This window comes from Amblyraja radiata, chromosome 8 (genome assembly GCF_010909765.2).
Source record: "Amblyraja radiata isolate CabotCenter1 chromosome 8, sAmbRad1.1.pri, whole genome shotgun sequence".
In the NCBI taxonomy this organism is placed as follows: domain Eukaryota; kingdom Metazoa; phylum Chordata; class Chondrichthyes; order Rajiformes; family Rajidae; genus Amblyraja; species Amblyraja radiata.
This window is the reverse complement of record NC_045963.1, coordinates 72431436-72458383: the sequence shown is the minus strand read 5'-3', so window position 1 is coordinate 72458383 and position 26948 is coordinate 72431436. Positions and strand designations below refer to the sequence as shown.

The window sequence follows — 26948 nt, the reverse complement described above, 5'->3', positions numbered from 1 at the left end:
TATATCGATAGATGCTCCTGAACACATCATCAGTGATGTAACCTGGGGTCATTGGGTGTTTCGGGTCTTTCAACATCAGACACCCTCGCCCAGGCGACCCAGCCGTGGTTGATCAGACCACGACTTGTGTTCAGGTGGCATTCGCTCCTCCCCATGGACCTCCTCTCCTGATCCAGAGCCATCTCGAGGCCTTCTCCGCTGCCTCTGTGGTGTTCTTGATGGCCTTTCTCCTCGCCACTCCATTTATGCCCAGTGCACTCAAGGGTTTGTAGAGCGATTGCCCTGCAAAACCTCTGCAGCCAACCTCGATGGGCATACACCTCGCCTTCCAGCCCTGCTTGCGGCAGTCTATGACCAGCTCATCATACTTGGCCATCTTCCTCTCGTGGACCTCCTCCAACGGCACTGTCAGTTCCAACAAGACGATGTTTTTCGTCGCCTCTAAGACCAGGAGGATATCGGGCCTCAGGGTGGTCGTGGCAATGTGCCGTGGGAACTTCAGCTGTTTCACCAGGTCTACAGAAAGCTGCCAGTCCTGCGCAGTCGCCAGGATTCCTGACTGATTCCTGGCTGCTGTGGTTCTTGGCAGCTGCACTCCGGCCTTCACGAATAATCTGCCGGAAATAGCAGGGGACCGCGGGTCAAAGGAGTTGGAGGAATTGAGTGAAATCCAGGTTAGCCGGGAAGTGGTGTTGGGTAAATTAAATGGATTAAAGGCCGATAAATCCCCAGGGCCAGATAGGCTGCATCCCAGAGTACTTAAGGAAGTAGCTCCAGAAATAGTGGATGCATTAGTAATAATCTTTCAAAACTCTTTAGATTCTGGAGTAGTTCCTGAGGATTGGCGGGTAGCAAACGTAACCCCACTTTTTAAGAAGGGAGGGAGAGAGAAAACGGGGAATTACAGACCAGTTAGTCTAACATCGGTAGTGGGGAAACTGCTAGAGTCAGTTATTAAAGATGGGATAGCAGCACATTTGGAAAGTGGTGAAATCATTGGACAAAGTCAGCATGGATTTACAAAAGGTAAATCATGTCTGACGAATCTTATAGAATTTTTCGAGGATGTAACTAGTAGCGTGGATAGGGGAGAACCAGTGGATGTGGTGTATCTGGACTTCCAGAAGGCTTTCGACAAGGTCCCACATAAGAGATTAGTTTACAAACTTAAAGCACACGGCATTGGGGGTTCAGTATTGATGTGGATAGAGAACTGGCTGGCAAACAGGAAGCAAAGAGTAGGAGTAAACGGGTCCTTTTCACAATGGCAGGCAGTGACTAATGGGGTACCGCAAGGCTCAGTGCTGGGACCCCAGCTATTTACAATATATATTAATGATCTGGATGAGGGAATTGAAGGCAATATCTCCAAGTTTGCGGATGACACTAAGCTTGGGGGCAGTGTTAGCTGTGAGGAGGATGCTAGGAGACTGCAAGGTGACTTGGATAGGCTGGGTGAGTGGGCAAATGTTTGGCAGATGCAGTATAATGCGGATAAATGTGAGGTTATCCATTTTGGTGGCAAAAACAGGAAAGCAGACTATTATCTAAATGGTGGCCGACTAGGAAAAGGGGAGATGCAGCGAGACCTGGGTGTCATGGTACACCAGTCATTGAAAGTGGGCATGCAGGTGCAGCAGGCAGTGAAGAAAGCGAATGGTATGTTAGCTTTCATAGCAAAAGGATTTGAGTATAGGAGCAGGGAGGTTCTACTGCAGTTGTACAGGGTCTTGGTGAGACCACACCTGGAGTATTGCGTACAGTTTTGGTCTCCAAATCTGAGGAAGGACATTATTGCCATAGAGGGAGTGCAGAGAAGGTTCACCAGACTGATTCCTGGGATGTCAGGACTGTCTTATGAAGAAAGACTGGATAGACTTGGTTTATACTCTCTAGAATTTAGGAGATTGAGAGGGGATCTTATAGAAACTTACAAAATTCTTAAGGGGTTGGACAGGCTAGATGCAGGAAGATTGCTCCCGATGTTGGGGAAGTCCAGGACAAGGGGTCACAGCTTAAGGATAAGGGGGAAATCCTTTAAAACCGAGATGAGAAGAACTTTTTTCACACAGAGAGTGGTGAATCTCTGGAACTCCCTGCCACAGAGGGTAGTCGAGGCCAGTTCATTGGCTATATTTAAGAGGGAGTTAGATGTGGCCCTTGTGGCTAAGGGGATCAGAGGGTATGGAGAGAAGGCAGGTACGGGATACTGAGTTGGATGATCAGCCATGATCATATTGAATGGCGGTGCAGGCTCGAAGGGCCGAATGGCCTACTCCTGCACCTAATTTCTATGTTTCTATGTTTCTATGTGATCATCTGGGTGGTGGGGCGTTCTCGTCTACAGCTGCTGATTCCCATGCTGATGGCTTCTGCAATGGGTTTAAGAACCTGGTCGTGATGCCAGGTGTACCGGCCCTGCCCAAGAGCCTTTGTACCTTTATACTAATAGCAGCCACCTACGGCGCTGACAACGCACACCGGCTCCTCCTTTAGTTAAGAGATGACAGAATTAATAGATTTATGCAGCAAGTGGTACCTTTCAGGAGGAATGATCTTTATTGAATTTTAATAGATACATGTTAAATCTTGAGGTGAGATACAGTAAGTATCGAGTTGATGGTTCATCGTTCATACCTTACACTAGTGTAAGCCCCAAAAAGAGAGGCATAGAGAGATACAGCGAAGGAACAAGTCATTTGGCTCATTGCCTTTGTGTTGCCCCACGGTGCGTGCAGTATTTCCACAAATTCTACCGTCCCTGACCCATATTATTCTACTCGTATTCCATTTTAGTTTCTACCACTCTTACACAGAGCAATGTACAAATGGAAATTAAGCTTCCAACCTGTACTTGTTTGCGATGTTGGACGAATCTGGAGCTCCCAGAGAAAACACGGTCACAGTGACGGCACAGATAGACATACAGCAACGGTAGAGTTGCTGCCTTACAGAGACCCGGGTTTGATCCTGACTACGGTTGCTGTCTGTACCGAGTTTGTCCGTTTTCCCCGTGGCCGCCTGAGTTCTTTCTGGGTGATCTGGTTTCCTCCCACACTCCAAAGGCAGGTGTGTAGGTTAATTGGCTTCGGTTTAATTGTAAATTGTCCCTGGTGTGTAGGATAGTGCTAGTGTATGGGTGATCGCTGGTTGGCACGGACCTGTTTCCACGTTGTGTCTCTAAAGTCAAAAGCGAGGAGGACCTGCAAACTCCACACAGTCAGCACCCGAGGGGTTGTGGGTTCTTAAGGGGTTGGACAGGCTAGATGCAGGAAGATTGTTCCCGATGTTGGGGAAGTCCAGAACAAGGGGTCACAGTTTAAGGATAAGGGGGAAGTATTTTAGGACCGAGATGAGAAAAACATTTCTCACACAGAGAGTGGTGAATCTGTGGAATTCTCTGTCACAGAAGGTAGTTGAGGCCAGTTCATTGGCTATATTTAAGAGGGAGTTAGATGTGGCCCTTGTGGCTAAAGGGATCAGAAGGTATGGAGAGAAGGCAGGTACAGGATACTGAGTTGGATGTTCAGCCATGATCATATTGAATGGCGGTTCAGGCTCGAAGGGCCGAATAGCCTACTCCTGCACCTATTTTCTATGTTTCTACTATGTCAGGAATGAAATATTCTCAGCTCAAGATTCACTCATATGATTGACTGATATTCAACAAGAGTGTTTAAGTTTGATCTTCGCAGCAGAAGGAAATACCTCTCCATCCAATACTGAATTGAACCCCCAGTTTCTTGGATTGCAGTGGGGAGGAGCATGAAGGCAAGATAACCTAGGTGTATTCATGTATAGGAATTGATGGGTTAATTTGGTTAGTAATGTCTTTACACAAAAGGTTGATGAGGATTAGATGGGAGCCAAGGACATATCATTGGGGAAGATCATACTATTGAGTAATAGGAGGCAGCCACTCCAAAGACGTCCAGGTTTGTAGGTTAATAGGAGGCAGCCAAGCGTATATCATTGGTAAAGATTGGAGGTAACAGTAAAACTGTCTGAGGGAGTGGGAATTTCAAAGTAACTTTCTGCCTCTGAGACGATATATATGAATGGTAGCAGTTGAGTGCGGTTTCAGTGCAGAGGTGTTGGACGGGTCTGGTCTGGTTATCCACATCAAAGGCTATGCTGAGATCAGAAACATGTTGGTGAACAAAGTACCTTCATTTCAATCTCACAGATCTCACTAAGAACACAAGATTCCAATATCTTGGGACCAACCCAAGAGGCAGAAAGCTAATCTAAGGGATCCAAGCAAGGAAAACTCTGGGTAAGAAGAACATGAACGTGAATTTGCAATATTCAAGGTTGCAATGCATTCAATATTCAAAGCAAGGTTCAAGTGTGTGTTGCATTATAGGCTATTGTCTGCATGGATGACTCCCATTCCAGTGTAGAATTTTATCATTTAGATGAAATGTCTTGCAACTATTTAGATGATGTTCTTCAGGAGTGATCAGAGAAGTTGAATTGTATGTTTATTATGCTGGTCTATGAATGTTCCAAAGTGCCTTTAACTGAAGAATACTATTGAAGGGTAGCCACTTTGGAATCTAGAAAACACAGCACGGTGGATCGGCGGAAGAGTTGCTGTCTCACAGCGTCAGAGACCCTGTTCGATCCTGACTACGGGTGCTGGCTGTGCGGAGTTTGTACGTTCTCCCCATGACCTGCGTGGGTTTTCCCCAGTTGCTCCGGTTTCGTCCCACACTCCATAGAGGTCCAGGTTTGTAGGTTAATTGGCTTTGGTAAAATTGTAAAGTGTGCCTTCTGCAGTTGTATAGGGCCCCAGTAAGACCACACCTGGAGTATTGTGTGCAGTTCTGGTCCCCTAATTTGAGGAAGGACATTCTTGCTATTGAGAGAGCGCAGCGTAGGTTTACAAGGTTAATTCCCGGGATGGCGGGACTGTCATATGCTGAGAGAATGGAGCGGCTGTGCTTGTACACTCTGGAGTTTAGAAGGATGAGAGGGCATCTCATTGAAACATACAAGATTGTTAAGGGTTTGGACACGCTAGGGGCAGAAAACATGTTCCCGATGTTGGGGGAATCCAGAACCAGGGGCCACAGTTTAAGAATAAGGAGTAATCCATTTAGAACGGAGACGAGGAAACACTTTTTCTCACAGAGAGTTGTGGTCTGTGGAATTCTCTGCCACAGAGGGCGGTGGAGGCCAGTTCTCTGGATGCATTCAAGAGAGAGCTAGATAGGGCTCTTAAAAATAGCGGAGTTAGGGGATATGGGGAGAAGGCAGGAACGGGGTACTGATTGGGGATGATCAGCCATGATCACATTAAATGGCGGTGCTGGCTCGAAGGGCCGAATGGCCTACTCCTGCACCTATTGTCTATTGTCTATTGCCTAGTGTGTGTAGGATAGAGCTGGTGTACGGAGACCGCTGGTCGGCACGAACTCGCTGGGCCGAAGGGCCTGTTTCCACACTGTATCTCTAAACTAAACTATCTCTAAACTACACTAAACTAACAGCCGGTTTGTACACAAACTCCCACAAATAGCAAAGAGTGACAACTAGAGAACCAGTTTTGCATGGATAAATGAGAGATAAACACTGGCGAAGACATATATCTATCTATATTACTAAAAGTCTGATCTTGACCGCTTTTGGCCCACTGTGCTGCGATTTCCGAGAGGACGCCTCCACCTACGGCCGTCATTTTTGGCCACCTCGCTCGGAGCCCAGGTCTGCCTTCCTGGACCGGAGGATTTTTCCCATCGATGAAAAATCAGAGAGATATTAATGATTTTTTTAAAATCACCATTCTCTCTGCTGCCCCTGCTGGAGGGAGGGGGAGGGACTATAAAACCAGGAAATGGTGTGCCTCACTCAGTTTCTGCAAGATGGAGGTCACGTCTCTCTGAGCTCTGAATAACACTGAACACATGTCTACTCAACTGTGAGTGACCTTAATGTGGTTTGAAAATGAAAATATGGTTGGTTTGAAGTAAAAAGGCACTGCCTGCAAATGGTTGTTTGGGGGGTTTGGGTTGAAGTAAAAAGTTGAAGTCTCCCCTCCTCTCTCTTCCCACCCTCCCTCTCTCTCCCCCCCCCCTCTCTCTCTCCCTCCCCCCACTCCCCCCCTCTCCCCCTCCCCCATCTCCCCCCTCCCCTCCTCCCCTCTCTCTCTCCCTCTTTTTCTCCACCTCCTCCCCTCCCCCACCCTCCCCTAAACCCCCTTCCCCTCCATACCCCTACCCTCCACCCTCCCCCTCCCTGCTCCCCACCTCTACCCCCCTCACCCCACCCCCTCTCAGCACCCCCTCTCTCTCCCCCTCACTCAGCACCCCCTCTCTCTCCCTCTCTCTTCCCCCCTCCCCCCTCTCCCCCCCTCTCTCTCTCCCCTCTTTCTCTCCCCCTCTCTCCTCCCTATCCCTCTCTCCCCTCCTCCCCCACCTTTCCCCCTTCACCCACCCTCCCTCTTCTCCTCCCCTCCACCCCGTCTCCCTCTTGCCCCTCTCTCTCGGTCTCTGCCTCTCTATCTGTCTCTGCCCCTTCTCTCTCTGCCCTCACTCTCTACCCCGCCCCATCCCTCTCTAGATGTGACTGCAAGTTGGGGGCTATGCGTCAGTAGATAGGGTGCTTATGGGTTAAAAGGAGCAAATTAATAATATTAATATAATATCAAGGGGGGTAATTAGCGTGAGTGCGGGGGGGGGGGGGGGGATAGTTAGTGTGTGTGACGCTGCATGCCGCCTCCCCCCCCACAACCGCACGTTGGGGGAACAGACCCAACGGGTCTGCAATTGGTCTAGTCATCTATATAAATTGGTTATAATGTCTTTATGAGCTACCAATACAGAGAATGGCAGTAATGATGTGTATCATTGGTTCGAAAAACACGTAAGGAGCCAACCTCTGTAAACCAAAATCAAATGAAATTACTACTGAAGATGCAAAGTTAATTGGAGACACAAGAACTACAGATGTTGGAATCTTGAGTGAAGCACAAAGTGTTGGAGTAACACAGCAGGTCAGGCAGCATCTGTGGAGGGAATGGAAAGATAACATTCCGATTCGGGACCCTTCTTCAAACCTCTTTAGTCAGAGGGTGATGAATCAGTTGAATTCATTGCAACAGAAGGCTGTGGAGGCCGTCGATTGATATTTTTAAGGCAGAGGTAGATTGATTCTTCATTAGTACGGGTGTCAGGGTTATGGGGAAAAGGCAGGAGAATGGGGTTAGGAGGGAACGATTAGATCAGCCATGATTGAATGGCGGAGTAGACTAGATGGGCCGAATGGCCTAATTCTGCTCCCATCAGTTATGAACCTATGAACTACTGAGGGTCAAGAACCCTTCTTCATATTTCCAAAGGAGGGTCCCAAACCGAAACATCACCTATCCATTCCCTCCACAGATGCTGCCTGACCTGCTTTGTATTTTATGCAGTTAATTTTACATTTGAAAGAGAAAAAAGTAATATTTCACGGGGGATAGAATAGGCGTTGGTTGACCAGGGGTCCCAGGTAAAACAGTGACCATTTTATCCTTTGCTAGATGCATATCAACCGCTGTAGGCATCTGCAGATCGTTTGGCAATCTGTCCTTTTCCCAAGGGGTTTTGCCCTTTTGATATATTGCTGCGACTCACTGCACGCTGAACAACAAGTGAAGTAAAAACAAAAGTGTATCAAATGGTCTAATCAGAGAGTTTTTATTAATTGGCTTCAGCGAGTCTTGACTTGACTAGTGCATAACCCTTGCCCTCCATCCCTCCCCCCTTCTCAGTTCTCAGACCAGTCTGACTGTCCTCGATTACGTTTTATCTGTTTGCTTTGTTGTTACCGCCTCCTGGCTAACAACGATCTTATTCAACATTTTCTTTGAAATTCATCCACTTTGACTCGTTTTCACACCTTACACTTCCTTATCTCTGTATCTCCCTCTCCCCTGACTCCCCAGTCTGAAGAAGGGTCTCGACCCAAAACGTCACCCTTTCCTTCTCTCCAGAGATGCTGCCTGTCCCGCTGAGTTACTCCAGCATTTTGTGTCTATCTTCTGTTCGAACCAGCATCTGCAGTTCACTTCCGACACATAATAAATCTGAAATATATTCCTTGAACATGCAAAATTGGTTTCTCAATGTCAGATTAATTTACCCATCTAAGGTCAGCTTAGAATCAGGGTAGAGTGTTATTAAATTAAAGCCAATTTTTTTCCTCAATTTATATTATAAACAACTTAAACTTCAGGCTTATGTGGCAGCAAATCCAATTACATATTTAGTTGTCTCCACCGTAGCAAAGCATAAATGTCATTAAGATTCATATCAGGACCCATTCATTGATGGACACAAAAAATCCCCATGAGAGCACAAAATTGAATTGCTCTGCTTGGTGTACAGCTGTCTGCTGCACTTACAGAGAGCAATGGTTTCCTTCACTATTCATTGGATCCAAATCCATAAAGACAAGTTGCAAAGAACCTTCAGGACCATGGTGTGGGGAAAAGTGCTGATTGCAAATAGCGTGGAACTTAATAGGTTCCAGATATGTAAATGATATATTAAATAAATTACGTCGCATAATGTAATGCGATTATATTAGTTGTCAGACAACACAGTTTACGGTGGCAAGAAACAGCAAATGCTGGTTTAAAAAAATATAACATAACATAAAAATATAACATAATATAACATAATGCTGGAGTAACTTTTCTTTTGACCATCAGAAAAAATATATGGCGGCACACTGACGCAGCGGTAGAACTTCTGCCTTACAGCCCTTACAGACCCAGGTTCGATCCCGACTACAGGTGCTGTCTGTACGGAGTTTGTACGCTCTCCCCGTTGCTCCTAGATCTTTGGTCTCCTCCCACACTCCAAAGACGTACAGGTTTGGTATTAATTGGCTTGGTATAAATGTAAATTGTCCCTAGTGTGTGTAAGATAGGGGTAATATGCGGGGATCGCTGGTCAGTGCGGACACGGTGGGCCAAAGGGCCAGTTTTAACACTGTATCTCTAAAACTAAAAAAACTAAAATCTAAAACACTGCGGTTAGGCAGTGTCTATGAGGACATGGTCAGGTGACATTTCAGGTCAGGACCTTTTCAAAGACTCTTGAGAGTAAAGCATGGCATCTTTGCTAGAGGCAGGGAGGGAGGAAGTGTAGTCCAGGTAACTGTGAGAGTCAGTGAGTTTACAGTAAATGTTAGTTAATAGTCTCCTGAGATGGAGACAGAGAGACCGAGAAGAGGGGGGAGTAGTGTGTAGGAAGGAACTGCAGATGCTAGTTTAAACTGAAGATAAACACAAAATGCTGGAGTAACTCAGTGAAACAGGCAGCATCTCTGGAGAGAAGGAAGAGTCGAGGATGACGAAGGGTCTCGACCCAAATCGTCACCCATTCCTTCTCTCCAGAGACGCTGCCTGTCCCGCTGAGTTACTCCAGCATTTTGTGTTTATCTAAGGGGAGTGTGGTGTTAAAGATAGTCCAAGTGAATTTGAGGGCAAGTTGGAAGTACGTGGTGAAGGTGATGAAATCAACAAGTTCTGCAGGAGGCAGCCCCAATGCAGTTGTTGATGTAGCGGAGAAAGAGTTGGGGGATGGTGCCAGTGTACCTTTGGAACATGGACTTATTGACGTAACCAACAAATAAGGAGGCAGAGCTGGGGACTGTGCCGGAGCCCGCGGCTACACCTTTGAGTGTTTAATCCTATTTAATTCTCAAGGACAGCAGGAGGCGGTCACGGTTGCGCAGCGGTAGAGTTGCTGCCTTACAGCAAAATGCAGCGCCAGAGACCCGGGTTCGATCCCGACTACGGGTGCTGTCTGTATGGAGTTTGTACGTTCTCCCCATGATCTGTGTGGGTTTTCTCCGAGATCTTCGGTTTCCTCCCACACTCCAAAGACTTGTAGGTTAATTGGCTTGATAAAAATGTAAAATTGTCCAAGTTGGTGATATGCAGAGTACTGCCCTGCCGACTACAAAATTCAGAAGGTTCAGAAGGAGCAGTAAATCAGAATACCCCAAGTGCTTAAGATAGCTAATTACACACAATATTACAGTCTTATAACATTTCCAATTACAAATCTTTCCTCCCCAACGGAGCCATCCAAACCCCATCAATATCAGGAATAAGTTCAATGGAGATATTTAAAATTCAATTTTTTAAAGTAAACATTTATTACCTATCCCAAGTGGCCATGAGAAGAGAGCGGTGTGCCGTGATTGTGAACTCCCAGAAGATGGTTTATGGGAGAGGTTGGAATGTAGGCATACCTTTAGGACCAGTTAAGGATGGTAGATTTTCATCCTGAGAACAAGCTGTATTACAAAAATAATAATTATAGCTTCATATGTTTCTTCTGCTTCTTTACAACAGAGAAGGAGACTCTTCAGCTCATACCCATTAACATTTGTTCTCGAAGGTAGACACAAAATGCTGGAGTAACTCAGCGGGACAGGCAGCATCTCTGGAGAGAAGGAATGGGTGGTGTTTCGGGTCGAGACCCTTCTTCAGTCTGCCTGTCCCACTGAGTTACTCCAGCATTTTGTGTCAACCTTCAATTCAAACCAGCATCTGCAGTTCTTTCCTAAACATTTGTTCTCGACTCTGCAAAGTTGTTTTCTATACTATTCAAATCCTGTGCCTTAAGATACCAAGCCACTGTTGAATATGGGTGCAATAAGGCTGAGAACCCTGCCCTGCAGCAGCCTGGAGCTCTAGTGGAATGGACACCGCTCCAAGTGGCCGAACGCTAGGATCGGACGCGGCCCGCAGTGGCATGGAGCAGTGGAGCAGCGGTGATGGATGCCAACAACTTTGCTTGGCCAGGCTGTGACCCTTTAACACTGCCAGGACAACGAGCCTTCATGGTCAATTTAAGATCTCTACATTTATAACAACTTGAATCATAAAAAATGGCACCAAAACGTGGCGACTTAGTTTAGTTTAGTTTAGTTTAGTTTAGAGATACAGCACGGAAACAGGCCCTTCGGCCCACCGAGTCCACACTGACCAACGATCCCCGCACACTACCCTACACACTCTAGGGGCAGTTTACATTTCTACCAAGCCAATTAACCTACAAACCTGTACGTCTTTGGAGTGTGGGAGGAAACCAAAGTTCTCGGAGAAAACCCACATGGGTCATGGGGAGAACATAAAACTCCATACAGGCAGCACCCATAGTCGGGATCGAACATGGGTCTCTGGCGCTGCAAACGCTGTAATGTAGCAACTCTACCACTGCGCCACCCTTAATACTCTTGTATACTGTCTCAGTGTACTATTCCACTTACCTAAGATTGTAATACTTTTGCTGTCCCTCGGTAGTGACAATAAAGTACCATTGAACCATTAAGTCTATGCCAGATCTTAGAGCATCCCCATCAATCGCTTGATTTCTCACAGAGGCCCATTTGCTTCTGATTCTCCTGACCACCCACACACTTTTTTTAATCAAAAATATTTATTCAAATATTAAAATAATATATACAGTACAGTAAAAAACAAAACAGAATCCACCACCATAATACACAATAAACGATAAACTATCTTACACTCAATGTCTAGGATGCATTCAACCCCCCGCAGTGCTCAGCGGTCCTGGAAATCCCCCTTGGTGCCCGTGGACAGCGCGCAGTCTCTCTCTAATACCACCCGGGCGTGGACGTAACCCCGGAAAAGGGGCAGGCAGCCGCTTCGGGCAGAGCCCTCTTCGGCCTGGTACCGTGACTCGCGGATGGCCAGCTTGGACTGACCACCCACACACTGGTGGCTAGGCTAATTTACCTACCAACCATCGCAATATTAACATGTGGGGGAAAACGTGTGTGTGTGTGTGTGTGTGTGTGTGTGTGTGTGTGTGTGTGTGTGTGTGTGTGTGTGTGTGTGTGTGTGTGTGTGTGTGTGTGTGTGTGTGTGTGTGTGTGTGTGTGTGTGTGTGTGTGTGTGTGTGTGTGTGTCACACTGAACTATTTGTCCCGTGTATTATATTGTTTAGAGTGTACTAAGTTCACATAGTCGGTTGTGCTGCTGCTAGTAAGAATTTCATTGTTCTATCTGGGACATACGACAGTAAAACACTCTTGACTAGTCCCTGTCTCTATTATCTCCTCTGGCAGCTTGTTTCATAGACCTACCACCCATGTGAAAAAGTTACCCCTATTAAAAATGTCTCCCCCACCCTCACTTTAAACCTATGTCCTATGGTTCACGATTCCCCTACTCTTATCTCTGTGTGTCCACCCGAACCATCCCTTTCTTTTATTTTGCTATCTGCCAGAGCTGTCTCCTGCCCACTTTTAGGCCTTCTGATTTCTTTCGTCAAGTTAAAGAACCCAAGCGCAGAGATCCGGAAGTGGCGGCGCTGTTGAACGGCTGCGGCTCGCCTGCAGTCCGTCTGTTTTTACTTTTTTGTGTTGTTTTTTTTGTCTTGTTTAGTTAAATCTTTGGTTATTAGGTTGTGTTATGTGTGGGTGGGGGGGCTGAAACAGGGCTTTCTGTCTCTCCCTTCGGGGGAATGCGAATTTTTCTTGTCGTATCCCCCTTCTCTGCCTCCGTCTGCGCTGAGGCCTAATGGCGGAGCTGGCGGCCTCCAACCTGCGACCGACCTCGAGGCTCCGGAGGTAGAGCCAGCCAGGACGCACCAACGCGAGGCTGGCTGTCTTCGAGCTCCAGTGGCAGCGGCATGACTCGGCGCTCCGGTGAGGGCTGCCCGGCGCGGGGCTGAGTTGCTCCTGTGGCAGCGGCACGACTCGAGGCTGGGACGGGGCTCCTGTGAGTGCGGCCCGGCTCGGGGCTGGGACGGCGCTCCGGTGGCTGAGGCGGCCCGGCGCGGGGCTGAGGCGGTGCTCCGGTAGCTGAGGCAGCGTTCTGGCGGCGGCGACCTGAATCCGGGGTTCGGCCGTGGGCCAGTGATTCAGATTCACCATCCTCTGACTAAAGATATTCCTTCTCATCTCCGTTCTTCTGTTCTGAGGCCATGGCCTTTGGTCCTAGACTCTCCCACTAGTGGAAACATCCTCTTCACATCCACTCTATCCAAGCCTTTCATTATTCGGTACGTTTCAATGAGGTCTCCCTTTCATCCTTCTAAACTCCAACGAGTACAGGCCCAGTGCCATCAAACGCTCATCATATGTTAACCCACTCATTCCTGGGATCATTCTCATACATCAACTCAAACTCACCAGTCTAACAGTCTACAGGTGCATTTCAAAGCTGTACTGGGGTTGGGAATAAATGTAAATTCCACATAATCAATAATAAAGGGCTTAAGTGGCACATTTATAATAAATTAAATGCCACAATAATAAAGTGGCACAAGATATTATTTAAACTAGATTCATAAAGTTGATCGATTGATACTTTATTGTCACAGTGAAATTCTTTGTTTTGCGTACCATACACAAGGTATGCAAAGAGTCGCCACATAAAGGACACTGACAAGTCTCCCTTTGTTCTTGGCAGCACATCCTCGTCTAACCTCTGGCACCCACCGTGGCCCGTCCGACCTCCGAGGGATGTGAGGATTGTGATCAAAAGGTCGAGTGTTGGTTAGATACTCGATAAATAAAGGGTTCACTTCAATGTTGTGAGCAATTTGCCAGTTAAAAGCAATTCTGCTCTAAATTGGAAATGCATTTGCCCTCATTGTAACTCCTGGTATTCACGGCAGTATGGATTTGGAATGTAGGAGCCCAGTCTAATTTCATAGATCGCACGGGTTGCTAATACTATATCCCTGGCACCGCGCTGAATAAAATCGCACGATGCAATCCGAGCATTCACATTTCTAAGTGCGCACAGTTAAGGCACACATTTAGTCCAAATATTATCACTGTAGCCTGATTATAAAACAACACATCTAGCTTAATTTGTTAAATGACAAAACCAACAAAATAATTCCGCAAAGACATACTAAGAATTTTTACTGCAATCTTGCTCGGGATTTAATAAACTCACTTTTATTACGGTGTATTATTGCAGTGTTCTCAAAGGACTCCTTAAGCAAAGTTTGTGTCTGCAGACATCCTTTGTGTGTCAAATATTAAATCCTGCAGCCTGGAGAAGTAAAGGTTTTATCTGACCTGACGTCTGTGAAGCTAACAAGATTACCACGGCAACTCACTTGGAGAGTGAAGATGCACTGAAATATTCTGAGCAGCTTCCATTGCAAGAATTTTTAATTTTAATCTGGGTTATCCAGGCTAGACACAAGTTCTGGACCAATCAATGGTTCAAGAATTATTACATCATTGACACATGTCTTATGGTTCAATAAATCTATCATGTTTTTGCCAAAGGCTTTCTACATTTTCCACATTCTCCTGCTCAGTCTAAATTATATTTCTCCTTTTCCAAAGACTCATAATACTTGAAAATAATACATTCAGGGAGATTAGTATGGTTTCGTTTAGTTTAGAGATACAGTGCGAAAACAGGCCCTTCGGCCCATCGAGTCCATACCGACCAGCGATCCCTTGCACATTAACACTATCCTACACACACAAGGGACATTTTGCAATTTTTACCAAAGCCAATTAACCTACAAACCTGTGCGTCTTTGGAGTGTGGGAGGAGTACTATTACAATCAATGGCAGTGCCTTGAACATTTGGCATGTCTGGAAACCAGTGGCGGACTGGGTCTAAAAATATTGGTTGCCAAGAGACAAAGGGGGCCCACTTCATCAGGAGCCCACTTGATATAGAGGGCCCACTTCATCAGGGGCCCACTTGCCCACTTGCCATCGGGCAAGCTGACACCCTGGCCAGTCCGCCACTGCTGGAAACATTCAATTCTTACAAACCTGTTGTTTGGTTTTGACCAGATACACCCACATTAACTGTCAGAGAAGCTGCCTGACCTGCTGAGTTAGTGATAGACAGAGGGAGCGCGGAAACAGGCCCTTTCGGTCCACCAAGTTCACCCTGACCAACGATCACTATCCAACGCACTAGGGACAATTTACACTTATACCAAGCCAATTAACCTACAAACCTGGACGTCTTTGAAGCGTGGGAGAAAACCCATGCAGTCACAGGGCGAACATACAGACTCTGTACAGACAGCACCCGTAGTCAGGATCGAACCCGGGTCTCTGGCGCTATAAGGCAGCAACTCTACCCCTGCGCCACCATGACACCCTTTTTTTAAAAATGTTTTTTTTTGTTTTCTTGGTTTAAACAAAAAGTTTAAATTTGCGTAATTTTTTTTAAATTCTCATCTTAACAATTTAAATTCATACAATAAACATGCGAAAACGAATTTCACATCATAATCATCAACTGCACTTTTTCAGTTTAGTTTAGTTTATTATTGTCATGTATACTGAGGTAAGTGAAAAAACCCTTTGTTTGCCTTCTATCCAGTCAAAGAAAAGACTATACATGATTTCAAATAAGCCGTCCACGGAGTACAGACAAAGGATGATGGACACAGAATTTAGTGCAAGATAAAGTCCGATAAACACTGATTATTGGTAGTTCAAAGGGCTCCAAAGAGGCAGATGCTAGGACCGCACTCCAGCTAGCAAGAGGACGGTACGTTTGTGTGAAAACTGGGAAGACACCATCCCTGAATCTGGAGAAACTGTCCCTAAATCTGGAAGTAGCTGTCCCTGTATCTGGAACCTATATAGATAAGCCTCTGTGGAGTATAGAAGTTGGGAGGTCAGGTTGCAGCTGTATAAGACGTTGGTGAGACCGCATTTACAGCATTGTGTCCAGTTCTGGGCACCATGCTATAGGAAAGATATTGTCAAGCTTGAAAGGGTTCAGAGATGATTTACGAGGATGTTGCCAGGACTCGAGCGTCCGAGCTGTAGGGAGAGGTTGAGTAGGCCGAGTCTCTATTCCTTGGAGCGCAGGACCGTGTATGAGCCCGCGCCTTGAACAATGGATATAGTAGATGAGGTTGGAGGAGGTTCTTTCTTTGTTTTTTGCAGGTGTGGACTCTTTTATACATCGGCGAGACCAAGCATAGACTGGGCGATCGTTTCACTGAACACCTTCACTCAGTCCGCCTGGGACTGCCTGATCTCCCAGTTGCCAAACACTTTAACTCCCCTCCCAATCCCACATTGACCTTTCTGTCCTGGGCCTCCTCCACTGTCAGAGTTACGCCAAATGCAAATTGGAGGAACAGCACCCCATATTTCGCTTGGGCAGCTTATAGTAGTATGAAGTTGATTTCTCTAACTTCAAGTAACCCTTGTATCCCTTCTCTCTCTATCCTACCCTCTCCCTAATCGTTGTACTAGATTTACTGTTGTCCTGGTGAGTTTCATTGTCTGTTTAACTCGTTCACACCTAGCACACAGCTAACACAGTTCCCTGCTCATCGTTACTTTTTTGCACATCATTCATTCATTTGTTCTATATCTCTCATCTATATCTCTCGTTTCCCATTTCCCTGACTCTCAGTCTGAAGAAGGGTCTCCAGAAATGCTGTCCAACTCGCTGGGTTACTCCAGCTTTTTGTGTCTTTCTTTGGCTACAGTGTTTCCTCACTGTATCTTTAAATGAAACTAAACTAAATTTCTGACCTCGTCATAAAGGACAATAAAAATGACTGATAATGAGGCATAAAACTGTAACCAACTCTTGTAGAAGAGTTTTGTCAAGTTCCAATTTCTGAAAGGTATTCAATAGTTACATTTCAAAGGGAAAATGTGGAAATACTGTGATAATCAGTTGGCCATTTGCCAATGGGAAGTGCGACAGGGTATAAGATTTCCATTGACCTCTGGGAATCCCATGCGTCATCCACAATTAGTGGAAATTATTTTGCCAACTACGTTTTCCGTAATACTTTTCAATGGTTACTTTCAGAGGATACAAAGTTTTATAAGAATTCTTTAAATATTTATCACCAGACTAGTGCGTTGGAATTAAAATTTGCTGTCAGCTGCAAAATCCTTCATTTGAGAAACATTAAAGATACAGTTTCAAACTTATAATCAACTTTTTTAGTTTTAAAGAATTTATACATGCGTCACATCACATTAAAAACTTCTTTGAGATTAAAACACAAGAAAGGCAACAAAAAGGCAGAGGCACAGTGACGATGCTGTAGAGTTGTTGCCTTACAGTGCAAGAGACTCAGGTTCGATCCTGACTACGGGTGCTGCCTGAACGGAATTTATAGGTTCTTCCCGTGACCGCGTGGGTTTTCTCCGGGTGTTCCGGGTTCCTCCCACATTTCAAAGGCTTGCAGGTTTGTAGGATAATTGGCTTTGGTAAAAATCGTGAATTGTCTCTAATGTGTAGGATGGTGTTAGTGTACAGGGATTGCTGGGCGGCGTGGACTCAGTTAGCCAAAGGTATCTCTAAACGCGTGGACTCAGTATCTCTAAACTAAACTAAGCGAAACTAATAAAACATTAAATATCCACACTTAAATACAACACCTACTTCTCAGCGAGTTCCGCGCCTGTCATGATGGCGAGTTCTTCCATCTCCTCTGCCTCTGGGCCATTTTCTCAGGCATCGAGTCCTCACCTCCCAGTGACGACCCCTTCTCCTGTCTCCAACATTCCTCCTCCTCGTGGACTCTTCCTGCCGCCCTTCTACACTCTGTGCACCTTTTTATTTCCTAATGCCAGCGCAACTTCAACCGTCGTGACGTCTCCACTCCCCTTACCCACTCCAGTCTCACAATCCCTAAACTCATAAGTCCTCCACTCAATCAGCAACAATTCCAATATTGTTATCAAACCTGGCGACAAGGGAGGTGCTGCTGTAGTCTGGCGGGCTGACCTTTCGACTGTGCAGAGGCCAAATGCCAGATCGGAAACACCTCCTCATACCTACTCCTTGACCATCACGCCGTATATAAACACCAGGCCGCCATCTCCCACTGACCTGATGAGTTACTCCAGCACTTTGCATTTTTCTTTTGCAAACCAGCCCCTGCAATTCCATGTTTCTAAATATGAAACACTGTACTTTAAAAGGGTAAAACACTTTTATATTACTGTTAAAATGTTAACATTGGTATTTCTTGTTTATTCTTTTAAATATTTCATAAACTGTAAACTGTAAACAAACTGTTGACAGGGCAGCCACAGTGGCACAGCAGTGGAGTTGCTGCCTTGCACCGCTTGCAGCGCCAAAGACCCGGGTTTGAGCCCGACTATGGGTGCTGTCTGTACGGAGTTTGTACGTTCTCCCCATGACCGCCTATGTTTTCTTCGAGATCTTCCCACACTCCAAAGATGTACAGGTATGTAGGTTAATTGGCTTGGTGTATATGTAAATTGTCCCTAGTGTGTGTAGGATAGTGTTAATGTGCGGGGATCGCTGATCGACGTGGACTCGGTGGACCGAAAGGCCTGTTTCCGTGCTGTATCCCTAAATTAAACTGGAAACTCCCCAGACAATTACAAATGGAGCAATGAGGCAGAACATAAAATTAATGGATTTCATTTGTTTATCACAACTCTGCAGTAACTACATGGGATTTGAATGGAAAAAAAATCATGTTACAGAAAAATTAGTTCAAGGCTAGATGAATAATCAGTAATTCCTGACATTCTGTTTCTTGATTAGTTTTTTGCTATAAATTTGTCAAAAGAACACTACAATCAAGTTGACTATCTTCTACTAACTCAGCTCAATGTAAAAATCGGGCCAAATACATCACTTAGCCCTGTTTTATCTGTGTATTTAGAGTCATTTGGCCCAACGTCCCACCTGCCTGTATTTGGCCCATCTCTGTAATGCTAAAACTCTTCGGCTTGTTTGTGGCTGTGTGTGTGTGGCTGTGTGTGTGTGGCTGTGTGTGTGTGGCTGTGTGAGTGTGAGTGTGTGTGTGTGTGTGTGTGTGGCTGTGTGTGTGTGGCTGTGTGTGTGTGGCTGTGTGTGTGTGTGTGTGTGTGAGTGTGGCTGTGTGAGTGTGTGTGTGTGTGTGTGTGTGTGTGTGTGTGTGTGTGTGTGTGTGTGTGTGTGTGTGAGTGTGTGTGTGTGTGTGTGTGTGCGCGTATGTGTGTGTGTCTGGTTAATGCCTAATTTCTTCCAAACGCTAGGCCACAACCTTCCCATTTTCACACAATCTACTCCCATTTTCCCCGCGAGGCAATAAACATCTTACCTTCGCATTCCCACCTATAGTTCCGAAGTTGTTAATTGTTTAAAGTTTTAAAAAACAGCTCGAATACTCACCCATTTCAGGAAAAAATCCCAAGTGATGTCACAATGCACTCGCAAGGCAGGACGGGAGACTCCGGGAGGGAGGGGCACTCCAGCGCTCACGGTGAACGAGAAGCGCGCGGCGCCCAACGCCCAACACCTGGTGGGGAGGGTGGTGCTTGAGCTGGAGTGAGGGCCGAGCCCGGGGCTTGGGATGGGGCCGAGAAAGAAGCTGCTGCTGGAACCAAGGACGAGCCTGGGTCCGGGGTCAGGGACGAGCCCGGAGATGAAGTCGGGGCCTGGACTGGAGCCCAGGCGGCAGCCGATCTGACCGCCACCACCTGGGCCAGGCTGAGTATGAGAACCAGGCCGAGATCTAGGCCCTGGTGCTGCTCTACGACCTGGGTAGCTCCTGGGGCGGGGAATGGCAGTGAGGGGAGGATGAGGGAAATGAGAAGGAGGGAGATGGGGTGGGGAGTGGGGTGGTAGAGGAAAATGGGAGGGGTTTGAGAAGGGAGATGGGGAGGAGGGAGATGCCCCCTCCCTATCTACCCTCACTCCCTCCCTCTCTCCCCCCCTCCCTCCCTCTCCCCCCCCCCCCCCCCCCCCCCCCTCGCCCTCGTACAATCTCTTGAGTGAAAGATTATACAAATAAATTACAGTTTCTGCTTACCATAGAAAACAAGAAAACTATCCCAACTGATTAGATTGTATGAATTTTGGTGCAAGCTGAAATGAGTACCAGGAGATAGATAACTATTCTGTGCATCTCATTTCCAGGCAAACTATTTAGTATTGGTACAATGTTTTTACTTGAAGCGAAACTGTCTCACTCAAGGATTTTTAACATCTCCCTCTGGCTTCTCATCCTCCTCCTGCCCAGCCGCTGTACATTCTCTTCAAAGATCATCCTATTAACTGGGGAACATCATGAGACATTACTGCAGTGTTAAGACCTCAAAGTACAAACAGAACAAAGTGGTATTCATTTCATTCTATGCGTGTTACAGGAAGGTAATTAATCCAACTATCGATTGTCAATTAATGGCTATAGTACAGAACATTCTGAAGCTCAATTCATGACAGACCCAATTAGGTATGCCAATACTGTTTGGCCACAGGTATGTTTTATTTTTTCTATTTATTAACACATGGAATTTATTTCCTTATTAAGCGCAGTATACTTAAGCTGTTTTGTCAAAATTATGACAGCCATGTTTGCTGAAATATTAGCCGTTAACATGAAAATTAAAGAGTTGGAGCATTTGGGATATCATTTTTCACAATGCTCATAAATAACTTGAAATGTATGTTCTCATCCTTAACTGATCCATATTGCTCCATTCCCTGTATGTCCATGTGGCTATCCAAAGGCCTCTTAAACACCACTATCGTATCTACCTCCATCACAACCTCTGCCAGTGCATTCCAGGCACTCGCCAGTCTCTGTGTAAAATAACCTGCCCCCACACATCTCCTTTCAACTTTGCTCCATTCACCTTAAACCCACAGCCTTAGACATTTCCACCCTGTAACTGTCTACCCTATCATCATTTTAAGCACATCTGTCAGATCTCCCCTCAACCTCCAAGGGAAAGATTAACAAACCCTTAGCCGAGGGGTTTCTTAATGTCATCAACACTCTTCTCCTTGGATGGACAAATGTCACGTTGTTTGGTTTCAGTAACCTCTGCACTGTATAATTCAGCAGGATCACTCACCTATCTTCCAAATAAGTGAAACAGCAGCTAAAGTAACAGAAAGTTTCATCGCTTTTTTTCTCCTTCCCAGCTCCCAGGTCCATCTGCATTGTCTCTGTGTGTAGGCTTTCTCCAGATGCTCCAGTTTCTCTCTACATCCAATAGAAGGTTAATCACCTATTGTGTGTAGGTGGCTGGCAGAATTGGAAATCAGTTTAGTTTAGTTTAGTGATACAGCTTGGAAGCATGTCCTTCAATCCACCATGTCCACACCAACCATATATGTTCTATGTCTGAAGAAGGGTCTCGACCCGAAACCTCACCCATGGAGAGGATGTTTCCACTAGTGGGAGAGTCTAGGTCTAGAGATCCATAGCCTCAAAATTAAAGGATGTTCTTTTAGGAAGGAGATGGGAGGAGTTTCTTTAGTCATGTGAGGGGGCGCCATCTTGGGGCACGGCTGCTAGCTAGCAGCTGTCCGTCTTTTTCACTCTTTTCTTTAATTTTTAGTGAGTTTCAGTGTTTGTTTTTAGGTCTAGACTTTTTTATGTGGGGGGAGAGGGGGGGGGGGAAGGGGGAAACTACTTTCTAGGTCCCTACCTGGTCGGAGAGGCAGCTTTTCTCCGGGCTGCACCGTCGACCCGTCCTCGCGGCCTACCAGCAGGCCTGGAGCGGCGTTTTCCCGAGGGGACCGCCCAGCACCTCGGCTTCGGCGGCGGCACAGCGCTGGAGCGCTATCGCGGAGCGGAGTGGGCGATGCCTTGCCTGGGTCGCCGCGCTGGAGCTCCGGTGAGCTGAAGACCGCCGATAAAAACATTGCGGAACTGCGGGTCTGCGGATCCTTATTGTTCCGTTTCCAAGAGGGCTGCCGGAAGGGAGAGTGAACGCTGGCGCAATTAGGTGCCGCTGCACTCTCTTTGAATTGTGTCTTTGAATTGTGTCTTTGAATTGTGTATTGTTGATGTCTTTAATATATTTTTATTTTTTTTGTCGTTATTTTTTGTTTTGTTTCATTCCGCTTACATGTTTTGTATTCTGTTAACTAAATTTTGTAAGGTGTCCTTGAGAGTCTTGAAAGGTGCCCATAAATAAAATTTATTATTAAAATTTATTATTATTAGTCAGAGTGTGGTGAGTCTGTGGACTTATTTGCCACAGAAGGCTGTGGAGGCCAAGTCAGTGGATATATTTAAGGCAGAGATAGATAGATTCTTGATTAGTATGGGTGCCAGAGGTTATGGGGAGAAGGCAGGAGAATGTGGTTGGGAGGGAGAGGTAGATCGACTATGATTGAATGGTGGAGTAGATTTGATGGGCTGAGTGGCCTAATTCTGCTACTATCACTTATGCGCTTATGAACTGCAGATGATGGTTTACAAAAGACTCAAAGTGCTGGAGTAATTCAGAAGAGTAGCTGGAAGAGAGAGGTGGGGTGAGATGGGGGGCAGGACAATGCCAGGCAAGTGATTGGTGGATACAGGTGAGTGTGGAGTGGGGGGGGAGGGGGGGTAGCAGTTGATTGGTAGATAAGTAGACAAAGGTCAGGGATAGGAAGAAGACAAAAGGGTGTGAGAAGAGGCATAAATGTGAATCCAGAGGATGGGATATAGGTGGAAGGGGACGGAGGACACTGAAAGGCTTGTTGTTGATTAGTTAGCTAAAATTGGAGAGTTCAATGTTCAATGTTCATTCCGTGTTGGAAAGAACTGCAGAAACTGGCTTAAATCGAAGGTAGACACAAAATGCTGGAGTAACTCATCTCTGGAGAGAAGGAATGGGTGACGTTTTGGGTCGAGACCCTTCTTCAGACTGTTCATACTGTTGGGTTATAAACTACCCAAGCAGAATGTGAGGTTGTAAGCTACCCAAATGGAAAATCTGCATTCTCAATGACACCAAGTAAGAAAATAAGAAATGTCACCAGCGATAGATTCCATTCAGAGGATTGTATAAGGAAGGAAAAGGGTTAAGAAGACATCAATGGAGTACTTATGACTTCACCCATGGCCATGTGTGGCAGCGTGACTTAGATGGGCTATTTAAGAACCAAGCCACAACAAATTCAAGAACCAAGGCATAAAAACTTCAGCACTTAATTTTTAATTATGGGTGCAAGATTTACAACCCCGTAAAAGAAAATCAAAACAAGCATTATACATACATCTTTGCAGCTGGATTGAGAACAATATTCCATGTTTTACAATGTTTTACTCAAGACACATGGCCTGTTGTTAGTTTATCTCCCAGATCTGGTGCCAGGGCCCGTGGCGATTGAAGCTTCAACTCACTGTGGTAGAATATGGATTTAGTAGCTCTCATTTCACCATGCCATGTTTTAAATCTTTAGCTGTGCTAATTAGGAGAGAGACGAGAGGTGCCTCGACTGAGACGGAGAAGGAATAAAGTTATCAACTGTATTGCCTTTGGACATCTCGATGAATGGTTCTACTGCAGGGAATTTTAAATTTTGTCAGCACAGGAACAGCAGGATATAATGGATGTGAAAATGCGGCTGTTCCTCCCACATCTCAAAGAAGTGTGAGTTTGTAGGTTAATTTTCCTCTGTAAATTGCCCTCCGAGTGTGTAGGGAGTGGATGCGATGTGGGATAACATTACTGTGTGAAAGGATCATCGATCGTCGCCATGGACTCAGTGGACACATTAGCCACCCTCCAATTTTCCAATACCTTTCCAGGGACTGAAGATGATGAAAGTATCCCTGTCAGAGCCCCTGCAATTTCTTCCCTTCTCATCAATATTAATAAAAGCAAAAAAAGGAGCATCCATGTTCTTTGATACAACAGCATATGATTAAAAAAGAACTTGGTTGATAATCCAATTTTTCATAATCCAACTTTTCTTCATATTTTGAAGCATGGTTAACACATCTATTAATAGATTAAGCACTGTATTTTCTTCAACAATATTATAAGTACAACAAATGTTCACTAATTTTGGATAATGCATGGAATTCCAGTTCAATGGAAATCTTATACCTTGTCGCACTTTCCACTTACAAATGGCCAACTGATCATCATTATTGTTGGTGGATCCGACCTTTCACTCCAGTTGCCACATTCATTAACTAGCAGATCCGGTTTTGCTTGTTTTATTGAAAAGGTAACTGTGCAATCAAAGAAATGGGCTTCCATTTTCATAGCAATTGTTCCACAGTCACAAAACAAAGTCACATATACGTCTGAAGAAGGGTCCCAACCCAAAATGTCATCTATCCATGTTCTCCAGAGATGCTGCATGACCCACAGAGTTACTCAAGCACTTTGTCTTTTTTTTGTAAACCAGCATCTGCAGTTCCTTGTTTCTTCTCATGAATCATTTAAATTGCAGTTAGGATAAACTCACAAAATGGCGATTCATACATTCATAAGTGATAGGAGCAGAATTAGGCTATTCGGCCCATCAAGTCTACTCTGCCATTCAATCATGGCTGATCTATCTTTCCCTCTTAACCCCATTCTCCTGCCTTCACCCCATAACCTCTAACATCCGTACTTATCCATACTAATGATTTCAGATGTTTTTCAATGAAATTAGTCAAATAATATAAAATGTAAGTCTTAATACCACACTTGTTTGTAGTAGAGCCAAATATTTAAGCTCTCTTCTGTTAGGTTAATGGGAATACAAGTAGATAATGCTAACCCTGGATCTCAGGTAACCTAACCTCCAAACTTGCCTGCTTGACCTTGTGGAACCTTGTGCAAGGCCTTGGTAACGTCCGTGGAGAGAACATCTACTGGACTACCATCATCGGTAATCCTCTTGGAAAAGTTGTCAAAATCAAAAATCTCTATCAAATTGGCGAAGCAACAACTGATAACTTTATTATAAAGGTTGTGAAGAAGGGTCTCAACCCGAAACGTCACCCATTCCTTTTCTCCAGAGATGCTGCCTGTCCCACTGAGTTACTCCAGCTTTTTGTGTCAATCTTCTCCTAATAAAAGTTGGATTTCTGCATCTGGCCGGTGTTTAAACCGTGCGTAGTTCTTCACTTTGAAATCTCCTGTTGTATAAAACTGACAACGTCCTGTGAGAGTCCTGGCAAAGGGTGGAATTCGGCGGAATGACGAGCAAAATTGACCGAGGAGCAGAAATGCTCATTGGTAACATTCCCTTGCTTGAAAATGTCAGGACCCTGTGTGTGACACAGGACCAGCGCCATTTGAAAGCTTCGAAGGAGATACTGGCCACCCGGCTCTTGTTTCAATTGTGAAATTCTTGAGGTCAACAGATGTGCAATTTTCTCCGAGAGAGGGTTAGACTCCAAAGACTTCCGTTGTTCTGCGCCCTTAAAAAAATCTTCCATAATTTGTGTGATGCCAATACATTGCTGGTTATCTTCATTGCCACGCTGCAACTCTGCATCTTCAACTGAGGCAGTGCCCTCTTCACAATTTGGATGGTCTGAATCTGCGGAAGACATTACTAGTTAACAGTTTTAATTTTCATTCTCGCCTTCATAAGTTAAAATCTCAGTATGAACATGCGAAAGCTAACTTCACATTATAAACATCAACTTCGCTTTTTCATTTCGTTCAAGTAAAATCATCTTAGATTCATTGCTATAATTTGTTGAAAAAACCTCTACAAATTTCTTCATAAATGGAATACACCTGGACAGAAAAATATGCTTCGGAAATTGCTTCAGAGCATGGAAACTGTTTCCATGCCCAAGATAGAGCGGATGTGGAGTGGATTATTTTACTTTACTTTTTAGTTTAGTTTAATTTAGTTTAGTTTAGTTTAGAGATACAGCATGGAAACAGGCCCACCGAGTCTTCACCAAACTGCGATCACCGCACACTGACGTTATGCTACACATATTAGGGACAATTTACAATTATACCAAGCCAATTAACCTACAAACCTGTACGTCTTTGGAGTGTGGGTGGAAACCGGTGCTCCCGGAGAAAACCCACGCAGGTCACGGGAGAACGTACAAACTCCGTACAGACAAGCACCCGTGGTCAGGATCGAACCCGGGTCTCTGACGCTGTAAGGCAACAAATCTACCGCTGCGCCCTTTTATATTTTTGTTTTTTTGGTTTGAACAAAATGTTAAATTCTCCTTACAGAAAAGTTTAATTGTCGCTTTAATAATTTAAAATCATAGTATGAACATGTAAAAGTCAACTTCACATTATAATCATCAACTTCACTTCTTATTTTGTTCATGTAAAATAATCTTAGCTTCATTGACATCATTTGTTGAAATAATCCTGTACAAATGACATTATAAATTTAATGCATCTGGACAGAAAAAGGAAAATACTTTACTCTGTGGTAGATGTAAAAATGAAATGCCCTTGGTGTTTCTATCAAGCCTAAATAGACATTTAATATTCCATTTGACACACTAAAATTTTGTTCTCATTTTTTAAATTAATGAAATGATCCTAATTAATAAGAATTAATTGTTGGTTTAGAGTAGAGTCATACATCGTGGAAACAGTCCCTTCAGACCAATGTGCCCACACTAACCATTGTGTCCCATCTACACTAGTCCCACCTGCCTGCGTTTGGCCGATATCCCTCTAAACCTGTCCTATCTATGGACCAAAGGTACACAAAAATGCTGGAGAAACTCAGCGGGTGCAGCAGCATCTATGGAGCGAAGGAAATAGGTAACGTTTCGGGCCAAAACCCTTCTTCAGACCTATGAATCAATGAATCTAAGATTATTTTACATGAACAAAATAAGAAGTTGATGATTATAATGTGAAGTTAGCTTTTACATGTTCATATTAAGATTTTAAATTATTAAAGCAAGAATTAATTATATCTATGGACCAGTCTAAATATTTAATCATTTACAGTTTATGTTTCTTAAACATGTAGATTTACTAAATGAGGATGGGACTATATACAATGGAATAAGCAAGAGGGTCTCAATAAAAATGCAGGAATGTAGATGTGGGAGATTTAGATTTAGTTAGATTTAGCTCTTAGGGCGAAAGGAATCAAGGGATGCGGGGGGAAATCAGGAACAGGGTACTAATTTTAGATGATCGGCCATGATCATATTGAGTGGCAGTGCTGGCTCGAAGGGCTGAATGGCCTACTGCACCTATTTTTCTATGTTTTTTTTAATGAAATTGGCAGGCTAAATGCTATGAA

General features: G+C 44.9%; 1 protein-coding gene and 1 long non-coding RNA gene across 2 annotated transcripts in view; both read right to left on the bottom strand.

Annotated features, from left to right (window-relative positions):
• Positions 1-17435: 17435 nt before the first annotated feature.
• On the bottom strand, positions 17436-20507 carry LOC116975783. The gene is made up of 3 exons (XR_004412771.1): positions 20436-20507; positions 19662-19666; positions 17436-17448 (listed from the first exon to the last, which is right to left on the bottom strand). It is a non-coding gene; the product is annotated as an uncharacterized LOC116975783 (long non-coding RNA).
• Positions 20508-22888: 2381 nt separating this feature from the next.
• shld1 (shieldin complex subunit 1) overlaps positions 22889-26948 on the bottom strand; it is a 76909-nt gene continuing 72849 nt past the window's right edge. The window contains exon 3 of the mRNA XM_033026221.1: positions 22889-25241. Coding sequence (XP_032882112.1) covers positions 24820-25241 — 422 coding nt within the window. The 3' untranslated portion in view covers positions 22889-24819. The remainder of the gene's footprint in view (positions 25242-26948) is intronic.